At 41.3% G+C, this 16,380-nt stretch overlaps 1 protein-coding gene across 15 annotated transcripts in view; it reads right to left on the reverse strand.

Moving 5' to 3' along the window:
* lrrc7 (leucine rich repeat containing 7) overlaps nucleotides 1-16,380 on the reverse strand; it is a 266,336-nt gene that overhangs the window by 13,961 nt on the left and 235,995 nt on the right. For 11 of the 15 annotated variants that reach the window (XM_078407364.1, XM_078407363.1, XM_078407368.1 and 8 more), the window contains 2 exons: nucleotides 8,009-8,128; nucleotides 299-577 (listed from right to left, as the gene is read on the reverse strand). In XM_078407364.1, the coding sequence (XP_078263490.1) occupies nucleotides 299-577; nucleotides 8,009-8,128 (399 nt within the window). Of the gene's footprint in view, nucleotides 1-298; nucleotides 578-4,983; nucleotides 5,045-8,008; nucleotides 8,129-16,380 lie in introns of those variants that run through there. The other 4 variants (XM_078407370.1, XM_078407373.1, XM_078407369.1 and 1 more) reach the window with 2 other exon arrangements.

Genomic DNA, 16,380 nt, shown 5'->3' on the forward strand with positions numbered 1-16,380 from the left:
ATATTGTTCACAGTTACTGTTTTTAAATTGATACCACAGGCGACTTTTGATCTCGGCCTGGACATTTAACTTGCGGGCAAGTTAGATAATAGCCAGCAATTCACAAAAGAATAAATATTAATTTTTCACCTCCTGATAGTGGCTTGTTGCTTTAACATCGAAGTCAGAATACTAACCATCTGATATGAGGACCAAAATAGTGAATTTACCCACTGAATCTTCAGGATTTTTATTTACAGACTTAATGTTTAGCTGATCTTTTCTTAATATGGACATGTATACAAGACAGCCATTTTACCTGCTCCTGGTAGCTTTCTGTACTTTTTTGTGCTTTAACACTCGTTAGACATCTGCTGGGTTGAGCTGCTCGAGCAGTGGGAAGGTTCTGCGTCGATGAAATGGCCATCTGCAAAGGCTTTTGATACTGTTGAAGCGTCACCTTCGACACAGCTCCTTCATATTGCTGTTCCCTGGATCGATGCTGTAGGCTTTGTGTTGACCCTAATGCACTCTGCCCTTGATGAGGGTGGCTACCTGCCTGTGGGTAATTCAGCCCATTAGGCAAAGATTCAGGAAGCTGTAAAGGACAATCATAACTTACACAGACAGATAAAAGAAAAAAAAGGACACAGGAGACCTAAGTGACGATGACATCAAAACCTGGAGATATAGGCAGTTTCTAAAGTGTATATATATCCAAATTTTGAATATATCACACTGCAAAACAGGAACTGTTTAGTGAATACGTTGTCTTTATTTCCACACTTCCTAAAGAAGCTATCAGTTTTATGGGATAATTTATTTGGAATAAAGGTGCATTTATTAGAAGCAGCATGCCTTTAGAACATTTGTAACTATGATCTTTATGCTGTTATTAATAGGATGAACGGTTGCTTAATCGACTCAAGAAGCCGAAGATAAGACTGATAATTTAAGATTAAGATGAGGAATCAAAATGAGAACAGGAAGCAAAAATAGAATGTTCAATTAATTTAAAACAAAAATAATGCCTGTAAAAAGGGAATAGTCTGTGTGAGAAAGTGATTGATGTGGAATATATTCAATAAAATCTACTGCAGTCGGCCCATTTACTCTCAGTACACAAGGCAAGGATTGTTATGTACTTTGGTGAGGAATAAAGTAATCATTGTGGTGAGATGGGAGTAATAGGAAAGTCCAAATAGGACTCAAAGTCTGAACCATGAGAATTAAATATGGAATATCCTTAGAGTGATGGAGGCAACAGTTGCAACAGGGCTTGTAACTAGAATTGGATCTGTTCATAAACTAGTGACAGCAATGGCATTTATGTGACTCATAACAGTACCACTCACAGCACTGCCACTGATGATGGAGGAGAAATCATTTCTGAGACTAAATATGTATTGTGAAAATTTACAATTGTTCTGTCAAGAAATATTTTAGATATATTTCAAGATCTACAGTTTGTTTCTATGTTTTACCTGATGTTTTCCTTGGGTTGCATAGTTTACTATTAGTTCTGAAGATTAGCTCCAGTCTCTCCCACAGTGGAGTCATACACTTGGAGGACGAGCTCTAAATCATCATTGTCTTGCTGACTGAAATAAGGGAGAGAATGGGCCTGACATCAGCAACAGTAAGGCAAGTACTAATCAGCCCCTTCTGTGCAACACTGACATCTGATAATAAAGGTTCACAGTGAGATCCTAGAGAATGTATGTTTTATGTAGTTCCTTGTTTCTATGTTTTACCTGATTTATAATTTTGTTTTAAGGCTGTGGCTACCTTGAGCACCTTCATTAATAAGATAGGTTTCCCTATGCTTTATTGTTGTCGGTATTAACAGTCTAAAGATTGGTGGTATGCATATTTAGATGCTACTTAGCAAGAGCACACTTGATCTTGTACAGACACACACAAACAAGCATGCCCAGACGTCAAAAAGGTATATCCCAATAAAAATCAACAATCAATACACTCCCTCAGAACTCAGGTCACTCGAACCCCAGTAAAGTTCCAGGTTGCAGCTTATGCTTGCGAGTGCACATATTTGGAGGACTAGCTCTAAATCATCATTGTCTTGCTGACTGAAATATGGAAGCAAACGGTCGCCATGTCTACACGGGTTTGCTGATGTACTGAAGGCCACATCGGGAGAGATTTAAGAGGGACCTTGTGTGAAACATTTTCACTTAACAGGGTAGACCATATCTGCAATGAGCTGCCAGTGGAAACATAGACATAGAAAATAGGTGCAGGAGGAGGCCATTCGGCCCTTTGAGCCAGCACCGCTATTGTGATCATGGCTGATCATCCACAATCAGTAACCCGTGCCTGCCTTCTCCCCATATCCCTTGATTCCACTAGCCCCGAGAGCTCTATCTAACTCTCTCTTAAATCCATCCAGTGATTTGGCCTCCACTGCCCTCTGTGGCAGTGAATTACACAAATTCACAACTCTCTGGAAGCTGTAGAAGTGGATACAATTATGTTTTTTCAACAACATTTGGACAGATATATGGATAAGAAGGGCTTAGCAGGCTATGCACAAAATGCAGGTAAATGGGACTAGTCCACAATAAAAATTGTCGGTATGGACAAGGTGAGCTGAAGGGCCTGATTTTATGCTGTATAGCTCTATGACTTCAAGAAGAATAAAGTCAGAGCTAAGTGCTTTTAGACCATCACCTACAGACCAGACCATGTTACAAAATGCAGTTAAACAAGCAGTTGAAAAAAACTGCTGGAGGAAGTTTATGGGTCGAGAAGCACCTGTGGCAGCAAAGGGGCAGTTAACTTTTGGATTAAGACCCAACATCAAGACTGACAGTGGAAAGGGGAGACAGTCAGTATCATAGGGGCAAGGCAGAGCTGGTAAGTGGTAAATTTCCGCATCACCTTCCAGCTTCTTTCTCTACCTTCCCCCCTCCCATTCCCCACCTGGCTCTATCTGCCCCGTTTTGTGTCTCTGTTTATCTGTCTCTACCTATTACCAACACCCATCTATCTGAACTCCACTCGTCCTCCTCTTCCACTTGGCTTCATATGCCTTTCATATCTCTCCTCACCTGATCTCACCTGCCAGCCCCAGACCTCACTCTCACCTCTTTATATTGGTTGTTTCCCTCTATTTTGTTGGATCTCGACCTGAAACATCGACTACTTTGCTGCCACTGATGCTGCTAAACCGGCTGAGTTCCTCCAGCAGTTTATTTTTTGCCCCAGTTTCCAACATTTGCTGTCTCTTGTGTCTCCAAACCACATCTATCTGTATTTTCCCAACAAATTGACATGCGTCTAACCCTATAAATATATGTTTGATATTTAACATTTTTGAACATAGACCACAAACAACATTGAGTAGTACAATATATGAACAGGGCCTTTGACCCACAATGTCCAGGTCAATCATAGTGCCAAGTTAAACTAATCTCCTCTCCCTGCATGTGATCTATGTCTCTTCATTTCTTGCATATCCACATGCCTATGCAAAAGCCTCTTAAATGCCACTATAATATTTGCCTCCACCACTACCCCAGGCAGCACATTCCAGGCAGCCACCACTCTCTGTGTAAAAAAACTTGCCCCGCACATCTCCTTTAAACTTTGCTCCTTTTACCTTAAAGCTATGCCACTAGTCTTTGACATTTCCCCTCTGGGAGAAAGGTTCTGACAGTACACTCTATCCGCCTCTCATAATTTCAAATATTTCTATCATATTTCATCTCAACCTCTGATGCTCCAGAGTGTTAAAGTTTGAATCCAAGTTTGCCCAACCTCTCCTTTTGGCTAATACCCTCTAATCCAGGCAGCATTCTAGTAGACCCCGTGTGCACCTTCTCCAAATTCTCCTAATCTTTTCTGTAACAGGGTGACCTGAACTGTACACAATACTTCAAATGCTGTCCGACCAAAGTCCTATAAAGCGGCAACATGACTTTCTGACTCTTATACTCAATGCCCCAACTGATGAATGCGAGCCTATCATGCAAATTCTTTAACACTATCTACATATATTGCCACTCTCGGAGTTATAGACTCCAAGATTCCTCTGTACTTCAAAGCTATTAAAGGTTTGGCTGTTTACTGTATACTTTACCCTAACATTCAACTTCACAAGGTGGAACACCGCACACTTGCTTGAATGAAGCTCTATCTCCCATTTCTGCAGCTGACTGACATCCTGCTGTACACGGATTCCTCACAATCCGCAACTCCACTAATCTTGGCATCATCTGCAAACTAACTAACAAACATAACTACATGTAAATCCAAGTAATTTATATATATCACAAAAAAATAGAGGTATAGCTCCCCCAGCCAGAATAATACCCTTCCATCACATCCCTGTCTTCCATGAGTAAACTAGATCTGAATCCAAACCACCAAGTCACCATGGCTCCCATGTTTATCAGCCTACCATGTGGGACTTTTTCAAAAGCCCTACTAAAATCCACTGCTCAAAATCCACAGGAACAAACTTGAGTCCTAGTAAGATCACTCGGACACACAGAGAATATGGCAAGGTTTAAATAAGATAACTGGCTGCAAAGCGAGGTCAGGCAACATCATTGGTGATAGAGAGTCCATACCTGATGAGCTGAATGCTTTCTATGCTCGCTTCGAGCAGAAGGCAAACAGGGCGGCGACACCTGGTCCTTCAGACTCAAGTGTGCCTCTCCCGAGGGTGACTGTTACTGAGGTTAGATCAGCCTTCCTGAGGGTAAACCCACGAAAATAGTACCTGGCCATGTCCTCAGTAGCTGCGCGGACCAGCTAGCGGGAGTATTCGTGGACTTCTTTAATCTCTCCCTACTCCGATCTGAGGTACCCACCTGCTTCAAGAAGACCACCATCATCCAAAGAAAAGCAAGATCTCATGCCTAAACAACTACCGTCCAGTGGCCTTGACATCCATCATCAAGAAATATTTTGAGAGGCTAGTTATGGAATGCATTAAATCCAGTCTATCCAGCGGCCTTGACCCAATGCAGTTCGCTACTGCCACAACAGGTCCATGGACGATGCCATCGCCTTAGCCCTTCACTCATCCCTAGAACACCTGGATAAGAAAGACACCCACGTCAGATTCCTATTCATAAACTACATGTCTGACTTTAACACCTTTCTACCATCCAAGCTTATCAACAAATTTGCGGGACTTGGTGTCAGCACTCATCTTTGTAACTGGGTCCTGGTCATCCTGCCCAACAGACCCCAATCAATGAGGATATGGGATAAATCATCCTTATGATAATCCTCAACATTGGTGCTCTGCAAAGATGCTTTCTTAACCCCATTCTTTACTCCTTGTACATCCATGACTGTGCAACCATCTAATTCAATTTTCAAATTTGCAGACGACATCATCATTGTGGGCTGGATATCAAACAATGATGAGACAGAATACAGGAAAGAGATTGAGAACCTTGTGTCTTGCTGTCGAGACAACAACCTTTCTCTCAATGCCAGCAAGACAAAGGAGATAGTGATTGACTTGAGGAAGCGAAGCAGTACACATACCCCTGTTTGCATTGATGGCGCTGAAGTAGAGATGGTTGTCAACTTCAAATTCCAAGGAGTCAATATCACCAACAACTTCTCCTGGACCTCCCATATTGAAGTAACTACCAAGCACACCAACATCTCTACTTCCTTAGAAGGCTTAGGAAGTTTGGTATGTCCCCAACAACTCTCACCAACTTCTACAGATGCGCCATTGAAAGCATTTTATCAGGATGTATCACAGCTTGGTTTGGGAACAGCACCACCCAAGGCAGCAAGAAATTGCAGCAATTTGAGGATGTAACCCAGACCAGCATACAAAGCAACCTCCCTCTATTGACTCCATTTCTACCCCACGCAGCTTCGGCAAGGCCAACAGCATAACAGCACATTAGTATTACCAATCGCACTGTCCTCCATGTCCTCTTTGATGAACAAAGATGCAAAGCGTTTAGTATTGTGCCTACATCCTCTGACTCCATGTATGAATCAAAGTGTAAATTAAAAAAAAATCTGATAATGAAAGAGCAACTTGTATTTATTTATTTAGCACTATCTCTCAATATATGTTCCAAAATACTTCATACACAACAAATAATGTGAAATTGCAATAGAATTTATGATGCAAATTAAGTAGACATTTGAAGCATACAGTTGGGAGATGAATCATCAGCTAATCTGAGATCAGAATAGCTTTGTTTTCCCACTCTGCTAACGTAAATTCATCATGTACTACATTTTCCAAAATAAATATTGTATTGGCGAAAGATCAGTTCTGAGGACATTTGCAGTCCAATTTATAATCAGAAATACAAAGGTGCAAATTTTGATAGTAGTTCCACAACAAAGTGCCCGCGTTTATCTTCATAGATGACAACATGTTGAGAAACATAAATTAATTGTCTAAGCCCTGCTGGCAATTTCCAGCTGTGCTCTGCCAATGGATTCTGCTCAAGTCCAGTAATGTAGCAGGAAGTGGCTAAAATTCCACAAAGAATCTGCACTTAGATCCTGTGCCATTTAATATGGCGCAATGTCTGTGAGCCCATTCATTTGAACAGGGATTTTATTGATGTAACAAAATAAAAGAATAAAGTGTTTTCTTAATTATTTGTGGTAGCTGTAATATTGGAATTATTTTAACAATTTAAGTGTTAAAAAGTTATTATTAAATGTGTTTAATTGTAAAATCATCCACTCATAATAATTTTAAAAATATTTTTGAATGTCAAGGACATTCAAAAGAATCAAGAATTCTTGTGATCTTTGACAGACACCAACATTGGGGATTTTACTGATATCAAAAGGAATTCCTTGGGAGGTTCTGGCCCACTGAAATTGCCCAATTATATGACATGATAATTTGTCAAGTGCAAGGTCTTGCTGTTTGCTCAGATTCGAGTCAATCTTGGCCAGCAGGTTGTCTATCCAGATAAGGACAGGGAACTGTGTGATATTAATACATTTCAGCTGCAAATGAGAGCAGTGATTCCTACTTGGCAAAATCCAGACAATTATGGTATAAATGAAGATTCTTTTTTCACATGACTTTACTTAAAAATGTCACGTTAAGAACTTAGAAAAGTGAAGCTGAATAAATATCAGATACTATAAAACAGAACTAAGTTGCTTAAAGCTGAGGATTAAGTTCTGTAATCATTTAAATTATTACAGTGAAGTTACTGTAAAACTTGATTTGGATCTTTTGTGTAATATTTTAGCATTTGCTTTGAAATGACAGTGCCGATGTTTAAAAACAAATCTAAACAATTCAGCATAGAAAATTAATTTTGTTCTGTCAGTGGCCAAGGATTAATTCAATATATTGGAGGCAATTTTAACTTCTCAGTCAGTGGGAATAGAGTAAGGGAAAAGTTGAAACAAAGCAAATCTATTTCCCACTGAATCCATAATTTACCACAAAGACAGACACAAAAGGCTGCAGTAACTGAATGGGTCAGGCAGCATCTCCTGACACGCTGAGTTAATCCCGTCTTTTGTATCTGTCATCGGTTTTGTATCTGTCATCTGCAGTTCCTCCCTACACATAATTTAGCACCTTTGTTTTGGTGCCAGATGAGGCCCACATATTCCTGCCTGTTTATTGAAGGAATCAGTCTTCTTACAACATTTGGTGACTGCTTGATTTCAGTTTATTCCGAATTGGACTAATTCCACTTTCCACTGGAAGTGGGCAAATGGTTGACTAGTACCATTCAAATGAAGGCTGACAGTAGAAAATTTCAAGGCCTACAGAAATATTCAAGTGTGAAATTATCATCCCTCTTGCTGGAATGGACTTTATGGTGTTCAAAAAACACATGTTCATAAACATACCAGACTAACTATTTATTTTAAAAAAATACATAGAACAGATACATGAATAGGTTAAACTCACCATATGACAAAGTGAAATTGAATACACTATCAGGAATGCAAAGAAACATCAAGCAACAAGAATGAAATCACAACATATATGACATAAGGTGGCTGTAAATTAAATCCACCTCTGAGTTCTAACCTTTTTAATCATGTTCTCTGGTGGCACATCCCTCCTTCCCAATGCATACGAACTCCACTGACTAGTTGGAGACAAATCTTCCAGTTCACTGTCATGAACATTGCTTTGTTGTGATGGTGTCTAAAAACAAGAAAATCAAACATGCCAGTGCTCTGTACCAGACACTTGCTCAGTTTAATGAGTAACATGGACAATTGAAGATTTTGCACAATTAAGTGCCTTGGCTGGTGCTAATAATGGTAACACAAAGTTTAATTCCTGTAATGTTTTGTTATCCAAGTGTCATTGGCTTCAACGTTCCTGCGCTATTGGGGTAAAAAACATCAACCAGTATCAAACAGAATCCTTGTTTCCCTGTGGCTCAGGCTGGAAAGTGAATATGGAATGGTTTTACAATCGTCATCATGTTGATATTTTCAGAACTAGAACTACCAAGGCTTTAAGAAATTGTTTTAAAACAGCCCCATTAAATTAAAGCTGATACACAAGCGTACAATCGTTAATTAATGGTATAGATGTGCTACCTTGCTAGGAATGTGATAAAGTTGGAAACTGGAATTGAGCTTTTATTAACATTTACTAAATTAGCAGGCTACGGTTACATTTTAAAAGCAGTAATTGAAACAAATAGCGGCAGTGCATGCTGTGAGATGGTTTAGGCTCAGCATGCACTCTTTTTATTTCTACGTATTACACTGACTTGTGCAGCATACGGCGGCACGGTAGCGCAGCGGTAGAGTGCTGCTTTACAGCGAATGCAGCGCCGGAGACTCAGGTTCGATCCTGACAACGGGTGCTGCACTGTAAGGAGTTTGTACGTTCTCCCCGTGACCTGCGTGGGTTTTCTCCGAGATCTTCGGTTTCCTCCCACACTCCAAAGACGTACAGGTATGTAGGTTAATTGGCTGGGTAAATGTAAAAATTGTCCCTAGTGGGTGTAGGATAGTGTTAATGTACGGGGATCGCTGGGCGGCACGGACTTGGAGGGCCGAAAAGGCCTGTTTCCGGCTGTATATATATGATATGATATGATATGATACATCTAAATACTAAAAATCTAGTTTGTTTGTTTGTTCCTGAACTACAGCCAAAACGGTACACGATAGCGCGACAATCTTAGGCCAACCTTACTCACTGTCGTCCCTTTGGTGCTAATGGAAGAAGTTTCATTTAAATCGATGTTATATTTTAAAAGTTATTCACATTTTAAAGTTTAAATCTATTTCCTAGGGAGGGAGGGAGGGAGGGAGGGAGGGAGGGGTGGAGGGAGAGGAGAAGGAGGGAGAGGAGAAGGAGGGAGGGGGTAGGAGGGAGGATAAGGGAGGTTGGGGGAGGGGAAGGGGGAATGGGGGAAGGGGAGGGGAGTGGAAGGGGTGTGGAGGGAGGGGAGGGGGGCAGGGGAGGGGGGCTGGGGAGGGGGGAGGAAAGGGTGATACACCAATGCAGGAGAGGTTTGGGCACAAATGGGTCCACTTGGTCTAGTATGTATTAAATTTCTTTTCTTCAGATAAAATCATAAGGTAAATTATTTTTTTACTGTATGTTTACAGCATAACAAAGTCATGCAGTGCCACTTTGCCCCTGGATTTGGCAGAATGGGACCACAATTGGCATAATAGTTCATGCTTTTGAGAATGGAAGGAATACTCCTGCACCTCCTTTGTCACAAGGAAGTTTCAATACTTTGAAAAAACTTACCTCACCAGTGAGATTTATACTGGAGTACAGCACTGAATAGATCTGGCCTGGTGGGAAACCCATCATTGCCCTCCAACTCAACCCTTAGCTAAAGTTACTATAGCCGCACATCTCTCATGGCATAATTATCAACACACTTGAGCATACACCACCATCCCTCTGCCTACACTTTGAAATATCTGACCACATGGCAGTGTTTCTTCTTCCTGCCTAAAGACAGACAGAAGAGCATGGCATTGGCAAAGAGGACTACAAAGTACTTTTCAGGGGAGAAAGAAGAGCTGTTAATCAGTAGACTGGGCCATGTTCAAAGATTCATCAACGGACCTGAATGGATATGTCACAATCATCATTGATTTCGTAAGGAATGTTTAGATGAGTGCATAACTATGCAAATATTCGGAGTCTTTCCCAATCAGAGGCCCTGGAAGAATCAGGAGACTCGTACTCTGCTGAGGGCTAATCTATGGTGTTTAAGACTGACAGTGTCATACAAGAAGTCCAGGAATTACTTACTGAATGCCATCGAGACAATTTTGAACTAAGCTGGAGCCACAAACAGACAACAACTTGCACACTAGCAAAGTAGGTAGCTTAAGTGGCAATGCACATCTTCACTGGATGAGTTCAATGTCTTTTATGCTCCTTTTGAAAGGGAGAAAAGTGACCCACTGACTTGAGCCCCCACGGTCCCTGAAGCTGTTAGTGAGAAGAACTATCAATGTATACAACAGAACATATATCAGCTGTAGAAATGAGCAGAGAAATATCAGGTGGAGTTTAATCCAAGCAAGTATGAGCTGTTGCATTTTGGGAGGTTAAATGAAAGGATGAGGTATTTGGTTGATGGCAAGACCCAGAACAGGTAGACACAAAATGCTGGAGTAAATCAGCGGGTCAGGCAGCATCTCGGGAGAGAAGGAATGGGTAACGTTTCCGGTCAAGGCCCTTCTTCAGACCCTGAGCAGCATTGATATACAGAGGGATCTTGGGGTCCAAGTTCATAGCTCCTCGATAGTGGCAACACAAATAGAGTGATATAGAGGGTGTATGGTATGCTTGCCTTCATTTGTCAGACCATTGATTACAAGACTCAGGAAGTCATGTTGCAGCTCCACAAGATCTTTTGTTGCATTTGGAATATTGCATGCAATTCTGGTCACCCCATAGTAGGAAGGACGTGGAGGTTTGAGAGGGTGCATGAAAGGTTTACCAGAATGCTGCCTGGATGAGCAAGTATTAGCTCCAAGTAGAGGTTTGACAAACTTGGATTGTTTTTTCCAGAAAGCAGGAGGTTTCAGACGTGATAGAAGTATTTAAAATTCTGAGAGACATAGATAAGGTAGTCAGTTGGATCCTTTTTCCTCCGTGGACATGTCAAATGTTTAACGGAGATGTGCAGGGTAATTTTTGTTTTACATTGAGGGATGTGGGTGTCTATGAGGCAGGTACACGAGTAGCATTTAAAAGGCTTTTAGACAAGCACAAGTATATGCATGGAATGGAATGTTACGGATCATGCAGAGGCAGATGCGATTAGTTGGTCTTGCCATTATTTTCAACCCAGACATTGTGGGCCAAAGGGCCTGTTTCTGCACTGTACTATTCTATTCTGTTTAGAGTTTAGAGGTACAATATGGAAACATGCCTTTCGGCCCACCAAATTCACTCCTGTTCACGCAATAGTTCTATGGTATCCCATTTTCTCAACTATTCCCTACACACTAGAGGCAATTTACAGAGGCCAATTAACCTACAAGCCCGCATATCTTTGGGATGTGGAAGGAAACAGGAGCAGCCGGAGCAAACCCATGTGTTCACAGAAAAAGCTGGAGTAACTCTGAAGAGGCAGCATCTCTGGAGAGAAGGAATGGGTGACGTTTTGGGTCGAGACCCTTCCTCAGACTGGTTAGGGATAAGGGAAATGAGAGATATAGACGATGATGTGGAGCAATAAAGAATAATGAATAAATGTATGCAAAAAATCACAGAGGGTGGTGGGTATGTGGAACGAGTGGACAGTCGAGGCAGGTACTACAAGATATTTGGATAGGTACATGGATATGAACAGTTTAGAGGGATATAAGCCAAACACAGGCAGGTGGGACTAGTATAGATGAGGCATCTTGGTCAGCCTGGGCAAGTTGGGCCGAAGAGCCTGTTTCCGTGCTGTATGACTGACAAGTTCAGCCAGATGAATGTCTTGTGGAGGCGATCTGGTTGGGTCTTTATTTAAGGAGGAAGTGGGAGGCCTTTAGATTCTACTCATGTAGGATGTATGTGGAGGGATTGTATGTCCATGGGGAAGATGAACTGGTTGGAAACAAGGAACTAGAAACTATTGAAATGGCAGAAGGCATCTGAAGTGTCATGAATATAAATGGAAAGAGATAGGACTAGGGGAGAAAAGTAGGAAGAAATAAGTTTGATTGGGCAAGAGTACGCTGAAGCAATCAGTCTTCTGGGACAATCCTGTTTGTGGATCTTGGATAGAAAGTAGTAACAGGTTATGTAGGTCTGGGGCAACACAAAGTTAGATGCTGCAGGGGGACACAAGACCCATAGAGCCTCTGCAAATTTTTGATTTTTAATTCAGTTTTAAATTATTCCTAAACTCCTTTGGGGGATTTAAAGTGAAATGCACAAAAGAATGTAAGCTAATTTTGACATATATTGATATTGTGCAAGCTGGCTTTTATATTTTATAACCATTTTATAACAACATTTGTTGCCTATTATTTGGTTTTTCAACTGAGACACAGATTTGCATTTATTAACAATGATGCTAATAATAAATTTCCCTGGTTGATATATGAAACTATTTAGTCTGCCACATTTAATTCTCAAGTTCAAATTATTCCTTGGGGCTGATTAGACTGAGAGATTCTGCTAATCTCCAACCAACAGCGGTTATTAATGGATCATTACACAACTGGAAAATATTTAGAAACATAGAAAATAGGTGCAGGAGGAGGCCATTTACCCTTCGAGCCAGCACCACCATTCATTGTGATCATCGGTGATCATCTACAAGCAGTAACCTGTGCCTGCCTTCTCCCCATATCCCTTGATTCCACTAGCCCCTAGAGCTCCATCTAACTCTCTTTAAAATTAATGCAGTGAATTGGCCTCCACTGCCTTCGGTGGCAGAGAATTCCATAAATTCACAACTCTGGGTGAAAAAGTTTCTACTCACCTCAGTTTTAAAGTATCCCCTTTATTTTTAGACTGTCCCCCCTGGTTCTGGACTCTCCCAACATTGGGAACATTTTCCCTGCATCTAGCTTGTCCAGTCCTTTTATAATTTTATACGTCTCTATAAGATCCCTTCTCATCCTTCTAAACTCTAGTGAATACAAGCCCAGTCTTTCCAATCTTTCCTCATATGACAGTCCCTGCATCCCAGGGATTAACCTCATGGACCTACGCTGCACTGCCTCAATAGCAATGACGTTCTTCCTCAAATTAGGAGACCAAAACTGCACACAATATTCCGGATGTGGTCTCACCAGGGCCCTATACAACTGCAGAAGGAGTTCTTTTCTCCTGTACTCAAATTCTCTCGTTATGAAGGCCAATATGCCATTAGCTTTCTTCACTGTCTGCTGTACCTGCACGCTTACTTTCAGTAACTGGTGTACAAGGACACCAAGATCTCTTTGCACTTCCTCTTTACCTAATCTGACACCATTGAGATAATAATCTGTCTCCTTATTTTTGCTGCCAAAGTGGATAACCTCACATTTATCTACATTATACTGCATCTGCCATGCATCTGCCCACTCACTCAACCTGTCTAAGTCACCCTGCAACCTCCTAACATCCTCTTCGCAGTTCACACTGCCACCCAGTTTTGTGACATCCGCAAACTTGCTAGAGTTACTTCTAATGCCATCATACAAATCATTAATATATATTGTAAATAGTTGCGACCCCAGCACCGAGCCTTACGGCACTCCACTCTCCGCTGCCTGCCATTCTTGAAAGGACCCGTTTAATCCTCCTCTTTGCTTCCTGTCTGCCAACCAATTCTCTATCCATGTCAACACCCTACCCACAATGCCATGTGTTCTAATTTTGCTCACCAACCTCCCGTATGGGACCATGTCAAAGGCTTTCTGAAAGTCTAGATACACTACATCCACTGGCTCTCCTTCATCCATTTTACTTGTCACATTCTCAAAAAATTCCAGAAGCTGGTCAAGCAGGATTAATGAAAAGGTATTCATCATGATGTCTTTTCCCACATGGTTTGAAATAATAAATGAGAAACAGAAGACTGACAATTAGAATACATACTGGCTATACCCATATTCTATTACTATGTTCAAGCCTCAAATTGCCAAGATTCTCATCTTTGTTAGGCATTTTGTATGGAGTATTGTTACATTTTTTTAGAAGTTCGGAGAGTCTTTACCAAACATATTAGTTATCTCAAAAATGTAAACAGCGTACATTTTACCCATTTCAAATCTATCTGGCTTTTATTGATCATCTTATTTTTGTTCAAAGTTCAGGCCTTCTGTCTCTAATAATATATCTCAATTTTTTTTTTCATTTCCCCTGAATCATGCCTTTCATTCCCCAATGATGGTTACACATGTAACAATGAGGCTTCACAGAAACTGACATGTCACTTGGAGCATTTTCCTTTTAAGAGCAACTCTGACAATGAAAAGGGAAGAACTTCCACCACAGTGGGAAATATGCAGATTACAATGTGTGAACAGTCATGTCTTTGTGAAGCCATGCAGTAAACACAAAAATTATTGTGTCAATCTCATTATCACAATTTCAATGTCCAATGAACAGCACCTAATCTTAGTGTATGCTCGCGAAGCCCAAGTGATTGAAGAGATAGCACCAGGTTGGCAGTTGGATTAACTTCAAACCTTGTCCACAGAGAAGTTCTCTATTCCCATCAACAAGATGGAAGTCAGTTTGTATAATTTTTATATGTTTTAAGGGATGATGGAAGCTAAGGAAAACCATGAGAGCACACCCTGCTGATGTCAAACTCTTCGTGTCTAGATTAGTGATGAGATAGAGAGTGGACTTCAATAAAGAATTTAACAATATTGCACATAAAAGGTTAAAAATTCATTGTTGTTGCAGAGACACACTGAAAGGATGGTCAATCTCTGATGTAGAAATTGTGATATCCAGGCATGCACAAATTGCAACTAGAAATGTGTAGCAAATTTGCGCATGCACAAAACATCAAATAGATTGGGGTGATTCAACTCTAACCTCGATATAGGTTTATAACGAGCTTGGAGCCCAACCTTTCCAGAATGGAAACAGTGAGCAGATCAATTTCAACCCTTGCAGTCTTCAAGTACCCAGCATCCATCCTTTGTTATCATTGTCTCAGTTTCTCTGGACACAGAAACAGAAGCCACCAATATTTGAGTACTACAAAGAACACTCTGACATTAGATGTTTAGCCTCAGCATATTCTTGTAAATTCAGACTGTTGCATTAATGAGTCAAATCATGGAGTAACCCAATGGGTCAGGCAGCGTCTGTGGAAGGAATAGATAGGCAATGCTTTGGGTCGGGGTTGCTTCTTCCAACTGAAGCTTTCTCCTCCAATAACCGACCTGAAATGTTACACAACCATTTTATCCACAGATATTGCCTGATCTGCTGAGTTTCCACAGCATTTTGTGTTTTACATAAGATTCCAGTATCTGCAGTTCATTGTGTCAAACCATGTTGTTCAAAAATGCTCTGACAATGTGTTCCATTTCAGCAATCAATCCTCCAAGGTTATTAGGATGCTGTGCTGATGGTCCTAGGGTGACAGCAATGGCTTGATGAAACATGAATCAGTACCTTCTTCAGGATAACAGCATTCAAAATCCTACTGCTGCCACAGATTTGAATGACCATATTGTTTCTTATCGTATATTCACATAGCTTCTGAAATTCTAATATTGACCAGCAATGAAACTGCAATTAATGTATAGCCAATCCATCTAAACAGTTTTCATCATTCTTGAAGATACTGGCATCCCATTAAACAAAACAATAGACACAAAAAGCTGGGGTAACTCAGCGGGTCAGACAGCATCTCTGACAATGGAGGAGGCCCAGGACAGAAAGGTCAGATTGGTAATGGGAGGAGGAAGTTGAGGTGTTGATCAATTCTGAAGATCAGGTAAGTTAAGGAGGCTGAGTGGAGGTGCTCAGCGAAACGATCACCGAACCTGCGCTTGGTCTCGCCGATATACAGAAGTTGACACCTGGAACAGCGGAAGCATTAGATGAGGTTGGAGGAGGTGCAAGTGAACCTCTGCCTCACCTGAAAAGACTGTTGGGGTCCTTGGATGGAGTCGAGGGGGGAGGTAAAAGGACAGGTGTTGCATCTCTTGTGGTTGCAGGTGGAAGTATCTGGGGAGGGGGTGGTTTGAGTGGGAAGGGACGAGTTGACCAGGGAGTTGCAGAAAGCAGAAAGGGGTGGAGATGAGAAGATGTGGCCAGTAGTGGGATCCCGTTGAAGGTGGTGAAAGTGTTGAAGGATTATATGCTGTATGTGACGGCTGATGGGGTGGAAGGTGAGGACAAAGGGGACTCTGTCCTTGTTACGAATGGGGGGAGGGGGAGCAAGCGCGGAGCTGCGGGATATCGAGGAGACCCTAATGAGAGCCTCATCTATAATGGAAGAGGGG

This window comes from Rhinoraja longicauda, chromosome 11, assembly GCF_053455715.1.
Source record: "Rhinoraja longicauda isolate Sanriku21f chromosome 11, sRhiLon1.1, whole genome shotgun sequence".
Classification (NCBI taxonomy): Eukaryota; Metazoa; Chordata; class Chondrichthyes; order Rajiformes; family Arhynchobatidae; genus Rhinoraja; species Rhinoraja longicauda.